At 34.0% G+C, this 26,397-nt stretch overlaps 2 protein-coding genes across 2 annotated transcripts in view; one reads left to right on the forward strand and one right to left on the reverse strand.

Annotated features, from left to right (window-relative positions):
* LOC132548849 (coiled-coil domain-containing protein 74A-like) overlaps positions 1-667 on the forward strand; it is a 28,472-nt gene extending 27,805 nt beyond the window's left edge. Inside the window, exon 9 of the mRNA XM_060212744.1 lies at positions 493-667. Coding sequence (XP_060068727.1) covers positions 493-631 — 139 coding nt within the window. The 3' untranslated portion in view covers positions 632-667. The remainder of the gene's footprint in view (positions 1-492) is intronic.
* Positions 668-5,378: 4,711 nt separating this feature from the next.
* On the reverse strand, positions 5,379-13,063 carry LOC132548826 (replication factor C subunit 2-like). The gene is made up of 9 exons (XM_060212720.1): positions 12,966-13,063; positions 11,597-11,708; positions 11,103-11,209; positions 10,183-10,284; positions 8,728-8,828; positions 8,355-8,512; positions 7,402-7,467; positions 6,759-6,953; positions 5,379-6,287 (listed from the first exon to the last, which is right to left on the reverse strand). The coding sequence occupies exons 1-9, from the start codon at positions 13,061-13,063 to the stop codon at positions 6,171-6,173; spliced, it is 1,056 nt and encodes a 351-aa protein (XP_060068703.1). The 3' UTR covers positions 5,379-6,170.
* Positions 13,064-26,397: the final 13,334 nt, after the last annotated feature.

Consider the following 26,397-nt stretch of genomic DNA (forward strand, 5'->3'; position numbering starts at 1 on the left):
TTAACTCCCAAACTTAAAAACCTTTGTTAGTTGTGATTTGTTTCTCTTTTTCTAAAGTAATGATCATTTTACTGTAAGAATATTAATTGCAATTTTTTTTAAAAAACAGTAAGATTGAAATTGGAAAGCCTTGCCTAACTCCAGTGGAAATTTCAAACCTCCTCTGAAGAAAGTCAATTACGCTAAAATGTTCAAAATTTCCCCTTGGTTGTGGGTGTAGGCTTTCATGTTGCTTCAGCATCTCTGGATTAAATATGACTTAATACTAATGCTAAATGTGATTGTACATTTTCCCTGTTTATCCAGTATTAAGCCCACCCCCATCTTTTTAACAAATACTACTCCATTGTCCTAAAATAAGCCCACCCCCTGACTTTGAGTCCAAGGTTAGTTGGCGGTCCTGTAGACTTATTTCATGATATATAGAGATTTTATATATATTCATTTTGTATGTATACATTTTATAAAAAAAAATTTTGTTTTTTTTTTCAGACCCGATATTGCATATATCCAAAGAGATACTGTAAATTTACCCGCATTGAAGCAGACTGTTAGTAACAAAGCCATAGAGCGGCGTAAACGTACCCAGATCCTCCAGAAAGCTCGCCTACACAAAGAAATTCTGCCCTAACATCTCATGAATATTAGTAAAGGAGAGATGCATCTACAAAAGGGATTCATTATAGTATAAATATGTATAGTGTTGTACATATATTATTGGATGAGTCTATATGTAACAAACTATATCATTTGCTGAATGATACCTTATTAGGTTATGTGTATTAGGTGATAAATAATTTTAAAGATTTTTTGTAGATTTTAAAATTTTATAGGTATAATTTTACGTATTTTAAATGTGGTAGACAGTGAAATTTACAACAAAGTGTGCCTATATTTCTCACCAGACCAAGAAGTCACAATATCACTGAGTGAGAAAACTCAAATAAGATTATATAAACATTTGACAAGTTCTGCTGAATAGGAGAAATTTGTCCGTCTGTTGTGCTGTCTACTATTGAAAGAAGGGAGACAACTCCCGTGTGTTTATTCTGACTGTTGCTATTACGTCTATTGTGCCTCCCTGTGTTCTCCCATTCGACATTGATATGCATGTATCATCATCCATTGTAACAGGCCTAAACTTTCTTACTGGAATTCACTGATAATATGTGATGGATGTGTTTTCTCTTTCGAAAGAAGATTTTAACAAAATTAAAACTAATTTCCTCTTTTTTAAGTTTTTAAATTGTACTTTGATAATTTTGTTTCCACATTTTCATTGTCACAGTTGTGGTTCAAAATGATTTTTTTTTTAATTTTGTGATGTAAGAACCTGATATGTTGATTACTTAAACATACAAGTATTAATTTGCTGTTATCCCCACCAAAAATTTCAGACATTTACAAAGTTTTTATTGTAATGAAATTTGGTTTGTACATCATGAAAAATTTAATCTGAAAACAACTGAAGATATTTTTGTTTGTAATGTTAAGTTACCAGGTTTCCTTTTTTATCAGATCGTTTTGTCAAATATTTTCAGATAGATGATAAAAACATTTATCCTAAATGATTTAAAATGAATATTTATAATAAGTATGATGCATTAAAACATATTCTTTTTCCTTTCCCGAACTTTTAATCTCTTTTGGTCCACTTATAATCTTCACCAGTATTTATATTGCATGCCCAACCTATGAAGAAAAAAGTTGCGGCTTATAATCCAAAAATACGACTCTCATATCATACACGGATTTATCTGACAAGTATCTCAAGTCTGATAATAAGCCCACCTGTATCTTTGTAGTAGAGGTAATATATCAGCCCCAGCACTTACAATAGGATAAACAACAGAGCATTAGTGTCAAGAAGATTTCAGTAGATCTGAAGTGCATGTGTTTGTGTATTGTGAATGATAAAAATATTTGTATGTTAAAATGATTTTTTTCGTAATTGTCTACTCAACTGATAGTTTATGTCAAGTGCTAGTCCTTTGTGATAAATACAGATAAATCCTTTCAGGTCGTGTATTTCATTATGTGTGTGTATAATTCCAAATGTAGCTGTATGTTAAGATAGCTTATATATGGTCATTAATATTAAATGGAGAATTAATATTGTATGAATAATGCATAAAGTTATTATATAACTTTTTTAATCACTGGTATAAAAGTCTTCATATCATGTATTTGTTGAATGTTTAAAAGAATGTGTTTTTTTCTGCACTTTGTCACCATGATTTTATGTTTAATGTTCTCAAGATCTAATAAGTATGGAGGTTTGAACAACATTAGGCATTGATGAAGATTTATAACATAAATATGAAATATTGAAGTCAACGCATAATGAATATTTTTATTTACAAAATAATTCTCAGACTGTCAGCATTTAAGGGAGGCAGACCACCATTTCCAAGACAGAATTGTCAAAGTTATTAATTTTGTTTCCGAACAAGTCAATGTTACTAGAAACAAAACAATCTCATCTTTTTAGGTTCTGTTGTAAAGAATTTTTGTTTCTTATGTGTACTTATCCCAAACATAACACAGGATTTCAGATAAAATTGGCTTTGTGATAAACAGAATTTCATAACCTCATATTGAATGCTTTATCATGATGTACAGTAATGTCTGTTTAAGTTTGTAACAAATATTTTCACACCTGTCTCATTTGACCCTTGATATTGCAGATGTTCTCTCAAAATCAGACACAAAATAATTCTTTAATCTGTTATAATATGACCCCAGTGAATTCTTACACCCATCTTATTTGACATCTGATATCTTTTCGAAAAACAGTTATTGAGTATGAGGTATTATGTAAACCTGGAAAATCCGAGTAAAGAAACATTCTGTGAAATCTTAACACTGTATCTGAAATTTGACATTCTGTCTTCATCTGGTTCCAAAGTTTTCAAACATGCTCTCTAATTCTTCAAATGTTTTACTGTAAGATTAAATAGGTTTTGACTGTATATAGCTTTAAGTGTAATGAGATGGAGTGGAGCAGACCATACTTGTACCAGAGTAACTACTGAAAGATGTATAATATGTCTCTAAAGTCCATGATACTGTGATATTTATTTATCTTAAAGATTATTAGAAGTTTAGTTTAGGAAAGAATGCTGTTCTTCTACACCTTGTGATCTCCATTATTGTGTCTTATTAGTTTGAGGTATTTTAGTGTCTGTTCCCAATTATGCAGGCATGTTTTCCGTCCCTATCCAAACTGACTTGTTAAAGTGTACAATTTAGTTCATACATTGCCATAAGTCATAAGTTTATTTGGTTGTTAACCTCTGTGGTTTAAATAAACCTAAAAATCTTGACACCTCTTTTGTGAAATAAGAACTTGTCAATGAAAAGTTGCAAGAAAATAGTGGGAAAGATGATACAGGTTTAACACCTATTAAATGAATACAACAAAAGTTTGTTAATATTTAAGTCATATTAAGGTTAAAAAGCGGTCTTAATCAAGGTTTTGTTCTCACAAACCATTGCTTCAATATTCTGCAGGTATCTTTATCATACAGAACAAAACTGTTGTATGTGCTTACATTCATACATCTGTCTTTTCTAGACAAGTATGAAATACATACCTAGTGTTAACTTGTTCTCCAATCTATTTCAAATTTGTTATGTATGCATGTTCAAGTACATATGTGCTGGCCAACTCTGTGGTGTCACCATTTCATGTCCAAATAATGGATTATTTCTTTTATAATATTCATTTGTTTCCTTTTTTACATGTGTGCATCGCTTACATACATATATTACGTACATTTCTGTATTAGCAGTTTTGCTTTTTACATAACTAAATATGTCATTGCATTAAAAATGACATGGATGTAGACTGGACACCTTTAATCAAGAGACTAGGACTGTTCTGTATATTCTATTAGTTATATTTCCCCAGGGTCCTAGTTTATAGATAATTCTTACACTGAAAAATTTTATCTTGTACCACATTTATCCAGTAATAAGCCCAGGTCTAATAATAAAGCCCCCCACTCTCCCCACCATCCCTGGGTTTACTACAGGAGATATGCCAGGAGGGATCATAGTTTTACTTCCACATTCATTCAATGGGATGGGTCGGTTGAAATATGAGCTTTAATACTGCATGTAAACCACGTTTCCAATGGGAAATTCAAAAACAGTTAATGATATAGTATTATTAAGAACTCGCTTTGTATGTTATGTAATCATCTTATGCTTGTGTGTATGTCTACATTATGTACTGGCATTTCTATGAAAAACGTGCTCATACAACATAATTATATACATACATATGATAGTTACGATGTGTTCTGTTGAGCTTCTCAATTTTTTTTTTTCTGAAATGGAACAAAAATCAAATTAAACATATTCATATCAATGGAGTGTGGCTTGTTATATTTTTTGTTCTTTAAATGTTGAAAGATTCAGACACTTCCCGAGTCAAAAATATTTGTGAAATACATACAAATATAAGTATGTAATATCTCACAGAAGTTTTTATTTCATGAGAGTTTATGAAATGAACCTTAGGTGTGTATTTCCTTTCAGTTTCAGCCAGCTCATTACAAGCTGAAACAGAATTTTGATTGGCCCTCATCTTTTTTTTTTACTCTAAAAATGTATATTTATTTCTGTATTCAAAAATTAATTTTAAATAATAGCAATGATAAAAACTTACAACAATCTCTCTTGAAGCGCAAGTGGCTTTAATTTACTAAGAGAAAAACTGGAGTATTCAGGGAAAACTGATGTTGACCGGCCGGTGACCCCAGATCTTTTCAATAATGATCAGGAAATCGAACCTGGGTCAACTTTGTGGATTGCGAGTGCCACTGAGCTGCCCAACTTTTCCCCATTTACTAGGTTTCTCTCTAAGTCATGTTGTTTCACTTAGTATTGTTTTGCAACATTACAATGGATTATAAAACAAATTTCATTGACAAAGTCAGTAAAACAGAAAACTAGTCACACTGACCTACATTTGATGTAATGGTGTAGTGTTCACAAAATGTATTCATCCATGAAAACTACATGATAATTAAACTTGACCAAAATCACTGACCCAGAAAAAAGACAGGTCACAGTGACCTGCATTTGCATATGTGATATATTTATATATATTATATTACAATATATATAATTGTTCTCCAACAGTATCAATACACTACACATGTCAAATGTGATTTTCAGATCTTTGTGAATATGGTACCATCTCCTTGATGGAATTGATGAGACAGTGTTCAAATGAACGGAAAACAAAATCGAAAGTTCGAAGAAATCGAAGCGAGTCAAAACAGGTGAAAGAAAACAAACACCTTGAATTTTATTTCAACACTCACAAGGACTGTAAATTGTGTTAAAGCAAAACAAATACCCCAAAGAAAAAAAATTCTGTACATTTATTCCAGTCATAAAATCATTGACTTTATGTAATACCATACAACATATGGAAATATGACGACTTTGTTCTCGCAACAAGTACTAGATCAAGGGTATGATTTTCGCACCAGACTCTTAAACACAATGCTCTCAGCACTTACGTTAAACATTTTGGTGTTTTTACCCTGGTCAAAACCAATAAGAACTGTTTGTGAACACAGGTATAATGTCATATGCCATTATTCTTAAAGCCCTGCATTGTTTTGAATTCAGAGAGGGACTAATGTTTAATTTAGAGTTAAAATTCTAGTGCAGAGACTTCTGGTGATGTACAAACCCAGTTACTGTAAGTATCTGTAAAGTTTCATAATGCTTTACAATTTACTATAAACATAACCCAAATATTCAATGATAACAAATGTTTTCCTGAGTGTATGAAGTCTCCTACTGCATACACAGCTTTTTGCTACACCTAAGTAGTCTCCATTCATAGAACAGAACAGAATAGTCACTACTTTGATTTAAATATATGTAGACATGTTTCAAATACACAAAGCTTGTCCATTGTCCTCGATTCCATGATCAGTGTGTTTCCTTTGTCCAGTGGTGTTCTGAAAAGACCTGTCAGGATTACTTGACAATATCACTTCCTGTAATATGAACACCAAGTAGAACTGTAACTGTTGACAATAATCATGTTTCTCTTTTGGAACAGAATCTCGAAATGAGGTCACTTTTGCTATCACAAGACCAGGGTCAGAGGTCAATAGTTATGACTCCTGCTGTCAAGCAGATCATTGTCCGAGTGAATTTGGCACAGCTGATATTTTACAAAGTCTTGCTAACATTCCAGAAAGCTGCAGTAATGAGCTGACACCCTCTGCTATCCTCATGTGTGTGTAGCCAATCTCCTGTAAATGATAAATGTATTACCAGGTTCAAACATTTATCAGAAGAGCAAAACAACAGATTGTAAAATAATTGTTTATGAAATAAGGATGGACCCAATGATTTTCACTTTTTGACTCAAGTCTTTTAAGGGTTATATAACATTTGTAGTCCAACCCAATTTATGCCTGAAATGTGACACTGAAAGTGCCAACAAGCTGGTTTTCCCATCTCAATGAAAGATCACGTTTTTTTTAAAATAAAATATGAATTATGTTTATGTAGAAAACATGACAAAAGCCAATAATAAATTTTATGTAGAAATGTTTCAAGTTACCTGGTTTTTTCACATTTATCAAAACATCACCCAAAGCGCTCCAACTAATGTTTTTTTTTTACTGTATTTAATGTTGATACAACCCACTAAGATTTCATACATACAAATTTCTTAAAATAGATTTAAAGTGAAGATCAATGGAGTCAATGAGACAAACCTTGATGAATTCAAGTTTCAGAAATTCTGGCATGCTGTGTGTTTTACAGACTCGGAACACAATTGTCATGATGTCCTGGCAGGAGTAGCCGAGCTTCCATAGATGAGCCATGATCTTGTAGGCCTCCTCAAGGGCACCGTTCACACAGTGTTGTAGCATGTCCTTCACTAGTACAGGGTGAGGTTCGTCACATACCTGGGATACCATAGTTAATTCCAGATATTAAATAAAGATAACTGCTTCCATTTTGTTTCTATTTTTCAAAGTATTATAAATCCCTCCAAAAAACTAAATAGACAGTTAATTTCTTCTATCAAACTTAACCCACTGCATCATAAGACAAAATATATTACAGAAGAAATATTTGATAGAAATGGAGACAAACTACAAAATCTGGTCATAACATCATTCAGTTTGTGTAGAGTTTGGCAGAAAAGAATCACAGAAATCTCATGATATTTTCATTTTAATAGTTTAACCCTGTACAAATCTCCATACAATATCAATGTGAAATTTGTGCCTGAGAAACTGATCTACAATTAATGTTTATTCAAACCATTAGACAAAGAACTATGCTAAGTACATCTCCAGTAGACCTGCCATTTTTATGGCTGGGGCTAGATCAAAAGATTTTTTCTCTTACCTTGAATACATTTTCACTGTTTACATGTCCAAATCCTTGATGAGTGGATTGTAGGTTATTTAATGCCTGTAACATATTTAGAAACCAAAGTACGATATTAAGGAATCTGAATCAGAAACTTGTTTCTTTGTATCAATGTTAAGTGTTGGATTTGGTTGTCAATTTCTGTATAAGTGATTAATTCTCAGAGTTTATATTTGACATTTGACCTAACTCGAGCAAGGTAGCAAATCCAATATTGCTCAACAATATCTTCTTAAAACTTAAATATAGTCAGAAAATATTCATTCATATATCTGAACATTCATAAAATAAAACTTGTGGTACACATACATGATTTTGATAAACAAATTAGCTAAACTCCATCTTTCACAAATATCACTGACTCCACAGCAAAAGCTTTCCTTTAGTAAATAATATTTGAAATTTATCAGGAAAACCTAATGTATTAGGATTAAATATAAATGTCCCAAGATGACATGATAAGAAAGATGTTCTTTAAAAGTTTGATAATTTCCCTTCTTTGCCATCACTCCAAAATTAAGATATATACAACTAGGGACCAAAGGGACAAATTCAACCATTTGCTGATGATAGTGGGATACAAAAAAAAAAAAAAAACAAGTGCAAGGAACTATTTAAAAGCAGAGTTTAAAAAAAACTTGACAATTCCTCTCTATCATTTCTTTCTCTTGCACTCAACTTCTTATTCACTTTTATTAACATATGAATTGCCATACAATGTCATTCTGCAGTGACCAAGGAAAGAAATGTTACTGTCACAACCTTAAATTAGTGGTCACATCTAAGTAAGGTAGAATTTCACATGTTTGTGTCGCCTTGTGCAAGGAAAACAAAGGGAGGTAAGTTATCAGATTTTGGTAGTGTGGAATTGTACCTGTCTCATGTCACCTTAAGCTTTGAAAGCAAATCTAGAAACACTACAATTTTACCTGTCTCATGTCACCTTGTGCTGTGAAAACAATAGCCTCAATCCCGTCATCTGTATAGCTAACACTTTCCTGTTCACAGATCTCCAGTAAACGTTTCAGAACCTGTGCATCTGTTAACTTAGAGTATCTTAGCACAGCACATCTGGACTGAATAGGTTCTGTAAGGAAAACCAACATCAACCGTAGGGCAAAACTTTATATTCCAGAGAAGTTGGGAGTCAAAGGCATTGTCTCAGTGACCATACTATTGACAAAACAGACGAATACAACACATATCAATACAGTAAGATTTAGATAACTTGTGATTGATGACTGTATTTAGACACATGCAAGGATATTGATCATATTGCTTACAAACTGTTATCCAATTTACCTATGATCTTATCTGATGCGTTACAGGCGAGTGCAAATCGTGTCGTCTTTGAATATATTTCCATTGTCCTTCTCATGGCTTGTTGTGCTCCATCAGTCATACTGAAAAACAGGATTTTTTTTTATTATCAATGGTTATAGAAAATTTAACTTCCATTTTGGTTTAATGATTGAAAATATCAGAAATGCAGCAAAAGAATAATTCTCTTCACAAGTCACAACCCACATTTATCAACCAAAATTCACAACTCAAGAGTGAAATATATGGTTATAGCCACTTAAAACATAGACTATGGGGTGAAAACAAGGGTCAAAGTCATCATAACTTTCTGGTGTCATTTTCTCAACAGTTTTTTATTCAAACGCGCAGCAAGGAAGATGTACAGAAATAATGAATCCACTTTATATCAGTAATTATATAAACACTTGATTCGTTAAAACTTTATTTAATGGTATTAGGGTATCTCAGTATATTTCATATTGTTGTAGAATCAACCAGCAATTAAAGTACCACTTTGGATGTTTCGATATTCCAGTAAGTACAAACACACTTATTGTCAATACCTAGTTCCAATCTCTAAACATCCCTAGATAAACTTCTATTACAGGTACCATGGCATTTTGTGTTCAACAGGAAGTTGAGAAAATGACCAGTCTCTGCTGTTATGGTTGTGTCCTTTATTGGGAACAACACTTTACCCTATTTGCTCTGAATGGCATACAATGGGCCTCCCTGATGTTTTTCAGGGAAGTAGCCACCAGCTAGTATAAGGCATCACCTAAATGACCCTTAACCCATTAACAAGCAATTGGATTTATCATTCTCTGATTGTGACAACTAGAACTTACATATCTTTTTAGCTGGAAGAGTCACTCACCCAAAATAAAAATATGACACTACTTATTCATGTAAGATCACTTTGTTCTGCCACATCTTGCTCTAATCTCATTAAAATTATTCTTACAAAAATTTGTTCCAAAGATGAACATTATAAATAGTTCTTGTCATAAATGTTGAAAATGTTGTGTAATTGTCCCAATTATCTGTTAATGCTAAATGTGCTGCCTTCTTTTTACACCAGAATTATGCACATATGTTGCAGAAGTTTTACAATCTACATACTTTAGAATACTTTACAATGAGAATGACTGTCATAGTCACTTTGTTTTAGACATTTAAATACTGGTATTATTCTAAATAGACTTGAGCTTATCTTACTTAAAGGAGCTGCCTTCAGCAGGCTTGGAAAGCAATTGCAGACAACTGGAGAAGTATGTGTCCTTAAAACAATTTGAAAGAAAAACAGGTTATCTGATAGGTCAAATGGGCTAGTACTACTTGTACTATTGTAAATAAAGGGTTGACCCACTGATTTTGGGTAAGATGGCAACACTAGGGTTAAAATGGACAGAGTTTAATTTCTGTAATTTTTTCCAATTTTCAACTCTACAGTACCTGTCTGCTTCATCCAGTATAATAACTTTGTGACGACCTTTGGGTAGTGTGACTTTCTGTTGTGCAAACATCTTGATTTTGTTCCTCACCACATCAATACCTCTGAAGATAAAACAGGTAATTATTTTTACAGTTAATCACCTCACTCTACAAAAAATGAGTTTTAATGCTGAAAATCTATAAACCAAATGTCCAAAGTTCAAATATTATATAACTTTTCCTAAATGAATAAAGAATTTTACACTGCTCAGTGCTTGTTGTAGAGGAAAACATGTTGAATATACTTCTAATTTATTTTTCTTCATTTTGGGGAAAATACACAATTTAAAGGAATAGCCTCTCTGACAACTGTAAAACAAAAATGGAAAAAAAGCTGCATTAACTTTCAATTATACACATGTATGTATAAAATTCTTTAATTCTGTAACATATTCCAGTAATACATCTATAATCCAAAGCAAGGATTTCAGATTTTCTTTTGGGGTACCACTTGTAATTTAACTGATAACTTGCTTAGAAGTAATGGACAGGAACCCGAACCATGGATAGGGGTGATTTATTTTGGAGTCCTGGGGTCAAGAAGATGTTTAACTGGAATAGTCTTTATAAGAAAACTGTCAGGTGTATTTTAGACATTACCCTCTTTAGTTTCTAAAGTTAGAAAGTTGTCCATTGAATTTAAAAACATTTCAGGTGCTCTTCATATAAATATTTAAAAAGATAATTAGAAAACAAACTGATAATCTCCATTCAAGAGAAAACTAAGGTTTACATAATATAAAGTTGGAGAATATGCTAATGAGACATATTAAAGAATTATGAAGCAGGAATTGATTAGTAGACTTTTTTTGTTTGTGAAATTAAATTCTTTCATGAAAATAAGCAAAGGTACATCGAAAGTGTGCTGCTATTAAATTCACCTGTCATTAGAGGCATTGAGTTCCAGCACTGCATCCCTGTAGGAGGGCCCTAATAAGGCGCGGGCCAGACATAGTATACTTGTTGTCTTTCCTGTCCCTGGTGGTCCCTGAAAGTAAATTTAACATACATGTCAAAGGATATTAATTTATATAAATTATATTGAATAGTAATATGATCAATAAAGTTTTACCTTTAAAATGTCCCCTCCCCCACCCCCCAATACATACTAAAATATTTGTAACTGTTTAATGAATGTTGAAATAATCATTCTCATACTTCAATTATCTTTGTTTTCACATCTTTTTTACATAAACTAGTTAATGTCTGTGAGATATAAATGACCCCACCCCCATGAATTTAAGTATCATTGCTTAATCTAATGAACTTGTCAAATATGACTTCCTCTTTAGAAAATTTTAATACAGATTGATAAAAAATAGAATCAGAACAATTCAAATCTTGTCATCTTAAAACATATTAAAAAATCACTCACAGCAATGATGACATTGGGTACATTTCCATCCCTCGCAAACACCTGAAGGCGACTGATGGTTTCTTCATTTCCAACAATATCTTGTAATTTTATCGGCCGATACTTTTCCACCCTGCCAGCCAATAATATGTATGAATTAAAGTCATTATCATGAGCTTACCTTAAGGTTAAGATACTTTGAAATTATCTTATAAATCATTATAATAAACATACATTTATACATACACAGAAAGTAGACCAAACAAAGGGCATTTTTTTCCTTATTTGAAACCAGTTACATTTAGGCATAAAACTGTAATGGTATCAGGGAAAACTTGGGGACTGAGAGTAACATCTCATTTTCAGAAAATTTTAGTCAGTGTAGGAATTAAGGAGGAGCCAGTCTATGTAAAACAGAAATAAAATATAACTACAGAGGGGTTAATTTCTAATTTATTGTTGACTGGCTAATGGCCCCTTGACCCCTCCATGTGATATGGTATTTACGTTTGTCATAAATTGTCATAAATGACAGCTTTGTAGGTAATCATCCCAGAATATGTTTCTGTCATTCAATAATGAAAGCCACAACAGTACGTTTCAATACTAGATTTACATTTATGTAAGACCTATACACATGTTGCTATCTCATGCCCGTTATAATTTGATTCAAACTAAAAGAATTTGAAGACACATTATCAACAGTGTTCAAACAGCAAATTTTTGAAAGTGAACAGTTTTCTTTTACCAACAATATTGATGTTACGTGTACTGGACTGGTCATACTCTGGATGTCATTAATCACATTTCTGTTTGATAATCAATAAATTTATATAGTGGTAATATTAATAATATTTCATATGTCATCACATTTGTATGTGGTCTAGACGTTATGTTACAATACTTATCATCATAACTCTTGATCAAACACAGAAGCTCATAGTTATAGGCGGAAAGTCAGGCTACACATGGATTATTGAAAGATTTTCTTATAATCTAGGTATCTAGATAAGTCAAAGGTTAATTTGTACTAGTCAAGTGACTCTTGTATCAACCCCCTGCTCATGCCTTCGAACGAGCGCAACGAAAATTCCTTCTAGATCCTAAACGAATCTGTCGGACATAACTATAAGGAAGGGATGGGGAAATGAGATTCATGACAAACATTGAAACCAAATCACAACCAATATGCAATATAGCTCGTGAGATGCTATCATAATGTCAAAGTGATGTGAAACACACGTGTTGTACGGAAGGAATTACGTTACGGCAGGTAAAGTTTGATCTCAAAAGTGACAAAACGGCTTTTCGATCAGGAGCGTTTCTTAAGTTTTGATCAAAGCGACTTGTAATTCTAGTGGTGATGTCATACGATATACTTAATCTTTACCATGGTAACTCATGACTCGACCCTGAGCTTCCTCCAGCCTTAGGTTTACTTTTTGTTGACTCGACAGAGTCCACTTCCATTACTTCTACGTCCGCCATATTTTCCCGCGATAATTTTTTGTTTACAACAGGGGAGCTTACTCTATGAAAAGGCCAAAAAGGCCTGTACCAACAGAACCATTGAAAGGATAGTCATCTGATAATTGGACACATATATTTACAACACTAATGACAGTACTTTTCTTCAAAATACATGACTACAAGCAATACACAGATAAGACAAAATTTAGGCATCTTATATTATACGATATCTAATGTTGAGAGAGAGAGAGAGTCGGAGTCGTTTTGACCTATAAATGTAGGCTACACGGGTTACGCATCTATATTCAGATGTACGTATTATTTAAATTTACCCTAGAGAGGTCGTAAACAAGAGAGCTGGCACGGTTTCTCATTTGGAAATTAAGTATGTTCAATTAACGTAAACCCCACACCTCAAGCATTTTCTATATATTATTTCTGTCTTACTGATAATTGATTAAAAGTAATTGAAGGTTGTTTTATATCTGTGTCATTCCACATGTTTGTAGTTAAGGGGGGGGGGGATTCACCTACGTAAGAGATACCGTGAAGTTTTAGAGATTGGGGCCCTCTATGTTAGCATTACATTTTACATCTCAAAAAAATCGATGATCATAGTTGTCTCATATTCTAACGGTTCTCGCATGAGTCAAAATTGAAAAATAGCAAGTGCTGTCCCTTCAATTACAAATATGTATTATCAACCACCACCCGCGAAAGGCACAAAAATCACGAATAATAAAGGGGGATTCGATCCAGGGACCTTTGAAGTCGAGAGCAGATATATAAACCACTGTACTACCACTACGTTACATATGATTAAGTGAAAATTTTTAAATCTTATTTGTTCCCTCCAAGTATTGAACACATTCTGTATTTGTATTTGTGTACATCGGAAAATATGTTACATTTCCATATCATCAAACCCCTTAAACCCACGCCCTATACACACACACCTCAGATAGTATACATTACACAAGTGTGATCTCTTATTGGGGAAGCGAAGTATGTATTCTTTGTGTATTTGTCTTTGAAATATCCCGTATTGCAGTATAAAATGACGCGTTTAGTATGTGTTTACATTTTTCATGATTTATGTATAATCGTTACAAAAACTCGTCTTCGATTTTATCATTTGGCACTGACTGGTCATATATTAATGAAATATAAACAACTTCATTTTATAATTGCATTGCGTTTCGATAATAACAAAAACATTTTTAACAGAAAATGAAAATGTAATAAGTAAATATGCAGTTCTTTATGTTCCAATCACTCGCAAAATATAAAAAAAATTCTAATCCTTGTTAGCTACTTTTTTATACGTAAATTCTGATCAAGCGCAGACCGGAAATATCGGGTAAAACCCAATTTGCATATTTAAATAACTCATCATATATGTTGTCAAATTTGGACACAGTGACGTTTTAAAAGATTTATTTTGAGACAAAACTCGCCCTCCGTCCGCTCTAAAGTGTGTTTTTCATATTTGTTTCATAAAATCGTGTGTGTGGGTGTAGAGTCGTTAGCATACATTGTAATAATTCACTTAAAATTCAATGCAACGAATAAAAGCAACCTATCGAGAGGTATCCATGTTTAAAATAAACAACTACGTAGCAACATTTTCACAAAAATGAAAAGAAAACAAAAACTGAAATATAACATGTTGGCGTGCTAGTATCGCATTTAGTGCACTGTTTGTCACGACTTTTGACTTGCGCAAATAAAAAAAAAAATCAGGACTTGTTGTTTGAAAACTAAGAACATAGGATAATGTTGCAACAACCAACCAAATGGATTACATAAATGAATTGACTGCTATTTATAAATGTAAGTCATAAATCTGAATGAGAAATAACATGCACGAGTACATTGAATTCGAGATTTGCTTGGTTCTATGTATTTATAATGGATAGAAGCAGTGAAAAAAAAAAGTTTTTTTTCAAAAATGTTGCAGTTAATCAATTTCTAATCATTTTCATTCTTTTCCTTAGTGTAAAGGATTACTTCAAGATATAGTTAACGGTAGATGTTGTAGATCCCTTCCGATCCGAATCCTTGTTCAAGAGTTCTCATTTGTTAATCTTCAAATTTTAATTGCTACAGTAATAATCAATTGTTCTATTCGAATGTATTTTCAAATTCTAGATCTTCTCGCAGCTTTATTTGTTTTAAATCGAATCCGGAGGTGTCTTTATCACACGTCCCTGACCAAATCAGATGATTTCATCGTATATTGACTGTAGTAATATGTGAAATCATAGAGGACATAGAATCAGAGGATGAGAAATTGGCCCACGAAAGAGATGGCTATAGTTCACACAGGTCCAGGTAAACCGCATGACTTCTCAGTTGGGGGTTTACTGGCGCGTTCTTCGAAATAACTGACCATATGCACTTATATAGTAAAATGTGATGTTTTATTCATAAAATATTGTTGAACTGAATTGTAACATTCTGATTTTTATAATAATCATTGAAGGTGGTTATTTTTTGTTTGTGGTTTTGAACATGTATATTTATGCTATCATGGATTCAAATTCGAAATAAGTCCGACATATTATGTACCGTATTATTACGGTAAGTAGATGTGTAACATTAATGTAGTCTACAACAGATACCTATATAACAATGGCTGGACGGATCTCCAACTCGAAGTCTGATAAAATCACTCATCCATAAGTGACCCCATTCTAACTGTGCGCTCACGTGCCTACGATTTATAAGCGCTAAGGGGACGTAACCCATGATATCCCGTAGAAATAAATATAGGAAATTAACCAAATAGCTTCGAGATATCACCATTTTTCGTGAAAATATTGCTACGTAATTTATTATTTTTAACATGATTACCTCTCGACAGGTTGATTTTATTAGTTGCATTGAATTTTAAGTGAAACTGTGTATCGTGAATGCAAATAAATGTATACCTACAGACGTCGTTATGGAACATGAGGAAGGACACAAAAAAGTTTGATGGTGAGAGTGACCTCTAAGCTCGTTAATAACCGAAGCAAGAACGTTAACCCCCAACACGGGGTTTTCCTACCTGCAACCCGATAAACGCTAGTTGCATATGAGCGAGATGTTGAAGCTAATGGGGTCTGGTGTAGCCGATGTGTTTTGCATACGTTCAATATACGTTACCTTTCTCACGATACCGAATTTGATAGTCACAATTTGCAAAATGCAATATCCGACATTGCTTTGCTGTCTGATTTCGTTGGTATTCTTAAAGTGGTGTATTTTGAAATGAATGGTTTGAAACACCGCGTTTATAATTTTTCCTGTTGTATATATATTACAGAAACAGGAATTCAACACGTCTTCAAAACGATGCCAGGTGTGATTCTCCTGGTAAGCCTGGGTTGTCACATGAACAAAGCTACCGAAAATAGTGTTGTCCCTATACTCCTAATCGCTTTTAAGAATTCGGACGCGCAAAGCTGAGTTTCGATACACTCTTGAGGTTAGCAAGGTAATCGTGTCTTTAGTCTGTTGTCCGGCACCATAGAGCAGAAGCATTTCCCCCTCCAGCCGGAGCGGCGCGACCGTCGGAAATTGACAATACGTGTCCAGTAGCTGCCCTCTTAGATGTCCGACGAAGGTATCGTCTCCCATTTGGACGGGTTCTACGGCAAGGTGCTCCATATTTACAGAGAGGAGACGGAGATTGGAAAAATTTCCTTGGAAGCAGGTACCAGAGTCATCACCCTTGTGATGCTGGATGGTTACCAGGTCGCCATTCCACACAGAATGAAGGTTTTAGGCAAGACGGCCCTGATCGTGGAGCCAGGTCGACCCCAATCTGTCTGCGGTGTCAGCAGATCGGGCACTTGAGATCCCATTGTTCCGGATGTCCTGAACCTACCACTCGTGCTACCTATTCCGGGGTAATACGGTCTTCAACTCGGGATCCTGTTCCACCGACCGAGTCAGAGGGGCAAGTGCCACCTGCTCCTGTTGTCGACGCCGCGAACCCCTCAACCGAAAGGAGCGGTGCAGCCGTGAACCCTTCGTCAGGAGGGAACGGTGCTGCCGCGAGACCCTCGATCAGAGTGAGCAGTAATGACATCCAACCGTCCTTCAAACGGCCGAGCCCTGTCGTAGACGAGGATGGATACATGGGTTTCAAAACAGGAGAGGCACTTCTCGTTTTCACCGACGTTACAGTCAAATGGAGACCTGGTCCCTGGTAAGCACCTCCCAGCTGACGACGGCGTCTCTTACATGTCTGATGATCCCGACGACAGATTCGTCATCAACGAGAAGGTTCCAGGTGTGTAAATTGTGTTTTGTTTACTCGTTTACTGATCCAAGACTTATTTATGGACTTATGGCGGCGGAATTGCGATCCCTTGCGTGTCCCTGGATTTTGCCTCTTTTTGTGCTTTCCGTAAGTGTTCGTGTTTTTTCATGTTTTATTTTGTACTTCAACCATATTGTTGTTTTTTTTTAAATATATTTACCGATAATTACTGATACTTACTATCCTAGTTTACATTATTTTCTAAACATGCACACTTGGTCACTTTTCGTTTATTTTTGTTTATCATGTTTATTATCATTAGTATTGTTCTGTTGGTTCTCTTAAGATGGTATTTACCTGGCGTACGCTTTGTCATACTTCCCGGGGCGCTCGTGCACAGACTCGCTTTCGTGCACTCCATACCTTACCTGTGCTTCGGTTCGGTGGTCACTATTTTATTATTGTCCGCGATATTCTGAATGTGGTTTTTTATATTAATCGTTGGCTCAGCGGATCTATCATACTTTGTGCGCGTTTTCACCATATTTGCGTTCTTTGTTCCTCTTCCTCCGTCAGTGGTTATCTGCCCTTGGTGGTATTTTGATAGTATGCTTATACTTGGAAATATGTTATAATGAAGGATAGTGATAATATAATTATCATGGATTTGTATGAAATGAGTGAATTTTACATAACCATAATATAAATGTTTTCTATTACAAGAAACTCATGTTTCTAACTTTTCTGTTTGTAAAAAGATTGAACATTTTTAAAATGTAAAAGCGATCTGGAACTTCGGTTCGTCTAATAGTAGGGGAACTGCTGTGTTGTTTTTTTTATTGACGTTAATCTACAGAAGTTTGATTTAGACAGAGATGGGCGGGCCATGTTTCTTGATTTTAAATATTTTTATAGTGAGTTTAGAATTATTAGTGTGTACGCCCCTAATGTTGATGAGGGGCGTCGGTTTTGCGTTTAATGATTTTGAAAGAACATCTATTGGAAAAGAAGATTCTCCCATCTGGTTGTTAGATCATGATTTGGTATTTTTGAAAATTAAACTATTTTCGGAGGCCAAGTTTAGGCCCTTTAACTGGAAATTAAATAAAAGTACTTTGAACGATAGGGCCTTTCAGATTGCGTTTATAGACTAAGTTGATAATAATCCTGTTTCTCTAGACCATTGGGATAATTATAAATTTGTTACTAAATATCTTATTATTGAATATTGTAAACGTAAGGTTAAAAAGTTAAACGTTCTGTTGTTAAATCTTTACAAGATAACCACAATAAGTTGTACACTTTAGTAAAAAAAAAACAATCGCCTGGCCACTTTATTGACCAAGTCCTGTCTATTAAGAGACAATTACTTGACTTTCTCACTGATAGATTTAGAAGCTCTATGATGAGGTCTAGAGCTAAGTTCTTAGATTTTTCTGAAAGACCTTCACGTTACTTTTTATAATGGAAAGTGAAAAGGGTAAGAAGAAATTCATAGACAAAATTGATTTACCAGATTCTTCCCCTTTTACTGATTCGAGTGTCATTTTAGCTCCTTTTCGGGTTTCTTTTTTTAAAATCTGTTAACAGGGGGCGCTATCGATTTTAAGTTGTCTGGTTCTTTCTGTGAAAACTTTCACAAACATATCGAACTTGATAGGATAATGTGTGAAAGCCCAATAGGGAAGAGAAAATTATAGTTGCGATGAAGCGTATGCAGAACAATAAATCCCCTGTTAATGATGGTCTCACTAAAGAATTTTATGTCAACTTTTTTATTTATTAGGTGACCATCTTGTCACTTTATAAAACGAAATTTTTCAGAAGGGAGAGCTCTGTGCCACTCAGAAACTGTCGCATTTTTCTTTTGTGTGTGTGTGTGTGTGTGTAAAGATCATAGTAATTCTACCAATATGAAAAACTGGAGACCTACATCGCTCCTTAATATTGATTACAAAATTTTATCTAAGGTTATTATTAATCGATTAAGTAAAGTTATTGACAGACTTGTTGGCATTGACCAAACTTGTGCTATAAAGGAAAGGTCTATTTTTGAGAACTGTCACTTGTTGCGTAACATTGTTGATTATGTTAATATAAAATGTTCAATTTGTGCTTTTATATCTCTGGACCAAGAGAAAGATTTCGATAAAGTGAACTATACCTTCTTTCTTATAATTTCTGTCCTGATTTCATTAAGTAGGTGAGTGTTTTATACAAAAATTGTCTGCTCGTCACTTATTGTAAACGGGTTTCTTTCTTACCCCTTTACTATCACTTGTGGTGTAAGGCAAGGTTGTAATTTATCTCCCCTTTTAAATGTCATGGAACACTTTGCTAAAAAGGTTCGTGATGATCCCGAAATAAATGGTTTAGTTAAGGGTATTTGGATTGGGAACTGGAAATCAAGTTCTGATAATCCTTTCGGCATTAGTTGGGTAGAAAAACACAAAGATTTGTGGGGTTTTTAGTCGGTAATAACATCACCCCTGACGATATTTCACAGACGGTTTTCCGAAAATTCTCCAGACCCTTGGAATTATGGAAAATGAGGAATTTATCTCTAACACAAAAATCTATTGTTATCAAGGTCCTGGCATGCAGCAAACGCTGGAATATTGGTACTGTCGTCATAATGCCAAGGCATTATTTAAAACATTTTCAGAGAACTATGTTTAGGTTTTTATGGTATTCTAAGTCTGAGCCACTTGCACGCTCTGCTGCCTATGTCCCTGCCACTAGTATTATTCACATTAAGTCTAAATTTCCAGGTATATATTTAAAACATTTGCCAGAACTTTGTTTTTGAAGACACGGAAGCCAAATGGAGGTTTTTCACCAAGCACTGGCTATACTCATATTTTCGGAAGTATTTTGCTGATGGCAATAATTTATCGCATAGTCAGTCATAGGAAAACGTATACATAACGTTTTAGTTACTTAGTCAGAAGGAATCTATAAATTGTTGCGGAGGACCACAGATCTTACTGAAGGTATGTCCATCTTGAAGCTACTATATAAAGGCGGAAGCAGACGGTTTGGGGGAAATGGTACATAAAGCTGGTATCAAACGGGAAACTGTTGTCCGAGAGATGGATGGGCACAGTTAGCTTGATCTCGACGTATTTCGAATTATGCGTAACATGCAAGTAAATGTATGAGCGATTGTGAACGATTGCATAAATCTATTTGAGCTCCGCCCGCGTGTTTGAAACGTATGAACCAAACGTCGGAAAATGTTGTGCATCAACAAAATCTTACAATATCCTCTCCGTTCTACGACTTGTGCAACCAGCCTACTGGTAATTACACTAATCTGACTCATAGCATATTCGATATACGCCAGCATATCAACCATACTTTTCACACATCAACGCTGGCCTAATAATCAATATTTGACTAGCTTGAAGGGTTTACAACTCCCAAATAATTTCAGTTCTGACATTCATGGTGTTGTGAAGAAGATGTTTGCTTAATTGGTCCGAAGGATTGGTGAGTTAATGCAATGATGCAGTTTTAACATTTTTTTAGATCGCTTCTATTCATGAACGATTTTTCAGTTTTAGACAAAATTTGATGAGAAATATCCGTTGGGAATCATTAAGTATTTTGTAACTTTTAATTTTACAATACAACAAGTAGCTGTTGGGTGATTAGGGAATGGAGGCAACTAATGTTTGTCTTTTATTCTTATATGAATTGATGAATGAAAACCCATTCAGCACTCTATCTCCAGTTTGAAAGTGTGAACATTCTGTATGCCATAACCCATTCTTCTTAGATTTAACAATGCTCATCACACACTGAAAGTGTATCACACAATGAATACATAAATAAGGCCGACATGTAAAAGCCCTTATTTTTGGTCCTCAGTTAAGATTTACATCCTTCATTTTACTTACAACACTTGTATAAGATACAACCTTATGTAGAAGTGCACTTTAAGTCTACTTACAGGGTGTTACGTTACATAATTAACGTACATCAAATAAAACCCAACAGCTAGGTTAAAATTCAACAATTTAATAACAAAAAATAAATTCTATGCAGTAAAATTACAAATATTGTGATAGTGTACAGAGCTAGTTACTAATTAATCAAAAGTCAGAATTTCTCTATCTGTGGAGTCCTCCAAATCCAGAAGAATTCACAAAAGATTGACCAGAAAACAGGATAATCGAAGGGTAATCCAAGAATGGTTTCCTCGCTGGGTACATATAAGTGCAAGTCCACTTATCACTGAATCACTATACAAGTCCACACTTTACAGACTGAAGTCTGTAAAGTTAAGCTCACTCAAGGCGTTAATATTTCAAAAAGGCTACTCAGGCTCAGCATGTATATATACACTGAAGGTTTCTAGAAAGTTCTTTTCTAAATGATTCTAGACTAGCAGGTACCTAGTTTGTTTACATGTGTCTCTAGAAACTTCCGGAAACACACAGGTCATTCTAGTAACCGAGCTTTCGAGAAAAAATCAGCCAAACATTTTCTACACATCTTGTGCCAAATAATTATAAACAGGTTTTTATGTAAACAATCAATATGATACAATGCATGTAAACACAGCACATATGAATTTAGATTAATACACAACATTTATACATAACACAGGGGAAGATAGTAGATAACATCCTTGGGAAATTGGGGAAGAATCCAACCCGTTCTTCTGAAGAAATCACGATAGCAAGCTTTCATTTTCACAATACATAAAATTAAGTTATATATTTTCTACGATATGTAGTTGGCAAAGTTTGAAATTTATCAGTATAGCTGAAACACCAGTCAGTACGTGAAATTCGGTCGTTTTAACTCGGTAGCTGTTATCTCTATTTTAACGTCATAATACTTGAAACATCAGACTAGATTGCAATGTATGCGTGCATACAAATTTACTACATAGTTTATGAACTGAAAATTGTAAACATTGTCATTAAGATCATGATATTAGAAAATGTGCGTGAATGGTGTACAATGACATTTATATTTTCTATAAAGCATCGTTGCTTATATATAGCTAGAACAGAAATAACACAATGGTCTGTTAGTAATCGATGCGTCTTAATTATGATGAAGATCTAAATGTTACCTCAAAAGGTTGTGAAATAGATATATATAACAAAAACAAAAAACCAAAAATTCTCTTTCTTGATTTTCCTTGCATTATTTAACCCGCATTTAATAAAATATTGTCTTTGAATTAAGTTTCGTTGTTTTTATTCAAAAGCATAACACATTATTAAATGCACGGTCTAGACGTATGTATCTAATATATGGTTTCCATAGTGTAATGCAAAGTTTAAATTGTCATGTCTTAAATCAGGAACATCGGAGTGAAACACTTAGAACAATGGTAAATCAAGTATATAGTTTAACGTTCTACATTTTCGTAATGTTTTAGATGTACGTAAATATAACCCTGCGCATCTACAAAGCCCTTCCTTCGACCACAGATTCAAAATCATACCAAATAATTTAAATGTACCTGTCAAAAAACAAAACAAAACAAAACAAATGTCAGTCTAGTTTTATAAAAAGGACTACATGGGGATACACAATTTCTCTACATAACATGGATTTTCCGTGAATTCATTGAGAATTCACTTTATTTGGAAAAGTGCTATTTGATATTTGAGTTGGTCAACTCTCTAGAAATAGAAATACAAAATACATTTTAATATTTAAAGGAGATGCATCCGACACCAATCGATATACTACTACTACCTGTGATGTGTTCTATATTAGTGCTTTATCCTTTGTCCTTCATTAGAAACAGCTAGCAATATCAACTTCTAAACATTTTCAGACCATACGATATGTAATTTGCCTATTATATTCAAATGAAATGAAGGACGTTTATATTCTTTCTCCTCATAAATTTGGAGTTTAAAGAACAATCTTGTTATTTTTCTTACAAACATATTAATTTCTACCTAATTAAGTTTTATTAAATTTGTCTGAAGAGCAACTCAGTTCATCACGAGGGAGGGGTGGGGGTGGGCGGGTAATTACGGTGGCGTTGTGTGGACTTGTTTCTTAAATTATGAAAAAGCTGGATATACCAGCATAACTTTCGAACGTCCACAAGTTTCGTTTGCATGCCATAATTTCATTCAGTCGAATAGTGGCACGGTTCAGAGTATATATTATCAGATAAATGAATCCACTTTCCTGTCTTCATTTTGGTATTTTGTGGGATTTTAATTGTCCTCTTACGCCACCATGGTTTTAAAATTTAGGCCCTTAACATCACTGATAAGTACTCGAAGGACAAAACGGCTGTATCATGCAGTTGAATCCAATATGTAGTAGGGCACAGCTGAGTCAATATAAATACTAAACAGGATCAGCATATTTTCTCGTAAAAATTATACTATAATCACTAACGAATTTTCCCTTCGTATGGTAAATATTCAATAGGTCATAGTAAATTAATTGTCTTTATGTTCATATAGTTTCCATTGTATGGCATCATGAACCTCTAGCGGCGAAGTAATATTGATCTGATTACTCATTATCTGTGTTCAGTTAGATTGGTATTATAACTAATAGCATGTCGAAGCTACTCCGTAATGGCAGTGCTACAGCATAAACAGCGCGGAACGTGGCGTACGAAAGGGATTCAGCATTCTAATTTGATGTGTTAAATGAATGAATACTACTCGAACGTTGCATCCTCCTTACTGTTTGACCTCTAAATTGAGTTGACATCTTTTTGAACTCACGTGATAAACGTGTTGAAAGCTTATGTATCTAATTCTTTTTATGACTAATTGGTTTTTTAATATTCATCTGTTCTCGTGATATTTAATTTACAAGATCTGACCGTTGAGTCAAATTCGAGTGCACATACATAATTCACCAGCACTTTTTAACGATTGTAAAGATAAGCATTTTTTTCTTGTAAAGATAAAGCTCTATTTACAAAATATAGAAAAATGATTATGGAACAATCATTTCCATAATGCTTTTTATAACCGCAACGTCCATTCTCGATTTTTTTTAAAGGAACAACTGCCTTGTGACTTATTTCAATCAATATCCTGGAAGTCAAAATCACACCATTCCGACCTAAGAATTTGGTTCCAATGTAACTTGACAACAATACCGATCTTGCGCTGTGAAAGATTGTACAAAAGACACACAAGCGAATAGCACCTTTACATATAAATTTAGAGGTAGACGCATTAGTGCCAAGCAATTAAAATTCAAGATACATCTCTTTTGTCCTTTCAGGACTCATCAATGATGATATGGACCAAACTGTTGAAGATCAGAAAGCAACTAGGAAAAATCGGAAATGATCGAAAGAAATGTTAAGACCTATATGGAAAGGTGCAAATTCAAAAAAAATTCTTAATTTTCATATCTTTGTGTCTGATAATTTTAGAAGGACATCACGTATGTGTAAATTCTGAACCGCGCCAATATTCGAATGAATCTTTTTTTTTCCAAATAAATTATATTTTTAACATATGAAAAGTCTAACTACAAAACATATGCTTATATCAACATATTTTAAGGCCGTAAACCGTATAAGATGTAATTTAATCCGTATTCGTTAGATGATGATGATGATGATGATGATGATGATGATGATGATGATGATGATGATGATTGTATTCAGAGGATTCGAAAGCCACATTGACTGAATCATCTTTACGTTAAAGCTGAGAAATACATGTTCTTAACGCTTTGATTGATTTATAACAACTTGTGTCGAATAAAACAACACCAACACGTAGTTCCCCACCTCAACCTTATTCCTACTCACATCATAAAAATTTCTAGAAGTCTCTCTGAGGTTAAATATTGATAACATTTCTTAACTTTTCCTACCAATGTAGGGTAAGAATGAGAGCACGTGACAATACTTATGTCATCCTCATTAGGTAACCACTGCAATTAGAGGGAGTAAGCGGACAAAACACTGTTAAGCCATTGTTTTCAAACACACACACAGCGGTAAATGTAACGTTTCTTTACATACTATTCGACTACGGCAACACAACCATAATATAAAGTAAACGAGTCCCTGGTGACATTTCCTGGTATACTTAATTAACCTCACTTTATTGTTCATTATTATTTATGTCATTTCGAACAATGCTTAGCGTCCACGATGTGCGTCGTTCTGAATAACTTTTTGTCAAATATAAAAGCATAGCTATATAGATTATTTGATGAACAATAGGTAATTGATTTGAAAAATTAAACATACTACCACAGTGAAAAGGATCGACCTTTCCAATTATTTCCATTTTAAATGAGACATATACGCATGAAAGAACTACATAAACATGACTTACCCGACCAGCGAGACATCACGAATGCTACACGAAGTGTCACAATAAGTCATGAGGCTCCCCAGCTGTTAATTCATGTAACAAAAACCTAGACAGGAGTTCGGAAAGAATATTCCTGATGGCATCTTACTGCATTTCGTAAGTGGCTAGTAAAAGTAACCCCGTCCCCCCAAACCGGGTTGCAATGCCTGGAATATCAGATATTTTTCCTTTAAGGGTAGATTAGAAAACCACTCTGCTGTATTCACTGCATATGCGTTAGGACTTACAGAGAGCTCCTTGCAGAAGTGGATGCTTTCTGCTGTATTGTCTACAAAGGGACATTGGACAAACCCAAACAGATCGGTGTCCCCATTTCACAGCAACTATCGGTATCTTGATTGTTTCTAATCTTTGACGTTTTTCTTTCCTTTCTATCCTTATCCCCATTCTTGGTGACGGACTTGACATCTATGTATATTTGACTGTGACTGTTGCGAGAAATTAAACTGAATACAAACAAAACATTGGACATAAGAATGATTGATTGTTTTCGTATGCCGTTATTGATGTTTAAAAAAATCAAATATTTTTAATGAATAAAGACTACTTTTACCTATCAGCTATTATTCTAATGAAAAAGAAATGTCAGGGGCAATACAGTTGTTAAAAAACAAAACGTGTTCTATCGGCAATAAGATATTTTTAAAAATTAGGAAAAATGCTACTTTTAGAACAATTAAGACTAAATTAAATATACACCGGAAAAATATATTTGTTATTGATCCTTAATTTACTCATTATCATTTATGTAT

Source organism: Ylistrum balloti, unplaced genomic scaffold (genome assembly GCF_031769215.1).
Source record: "Ylistrum balloti isolate Yb309-2 unplaced genomic scaffold, AGI_CSIRO_Ybal_v1 Utg370028, whole genome shotgun sequence".
Classification (NCBI taxonomy): domain Eukaryota; kingdom Metazoa; phylum Mollusca; class Bivalvia; order Pectinida; family Pectinidae; genus Ylistrum; species Ylistrum balloti.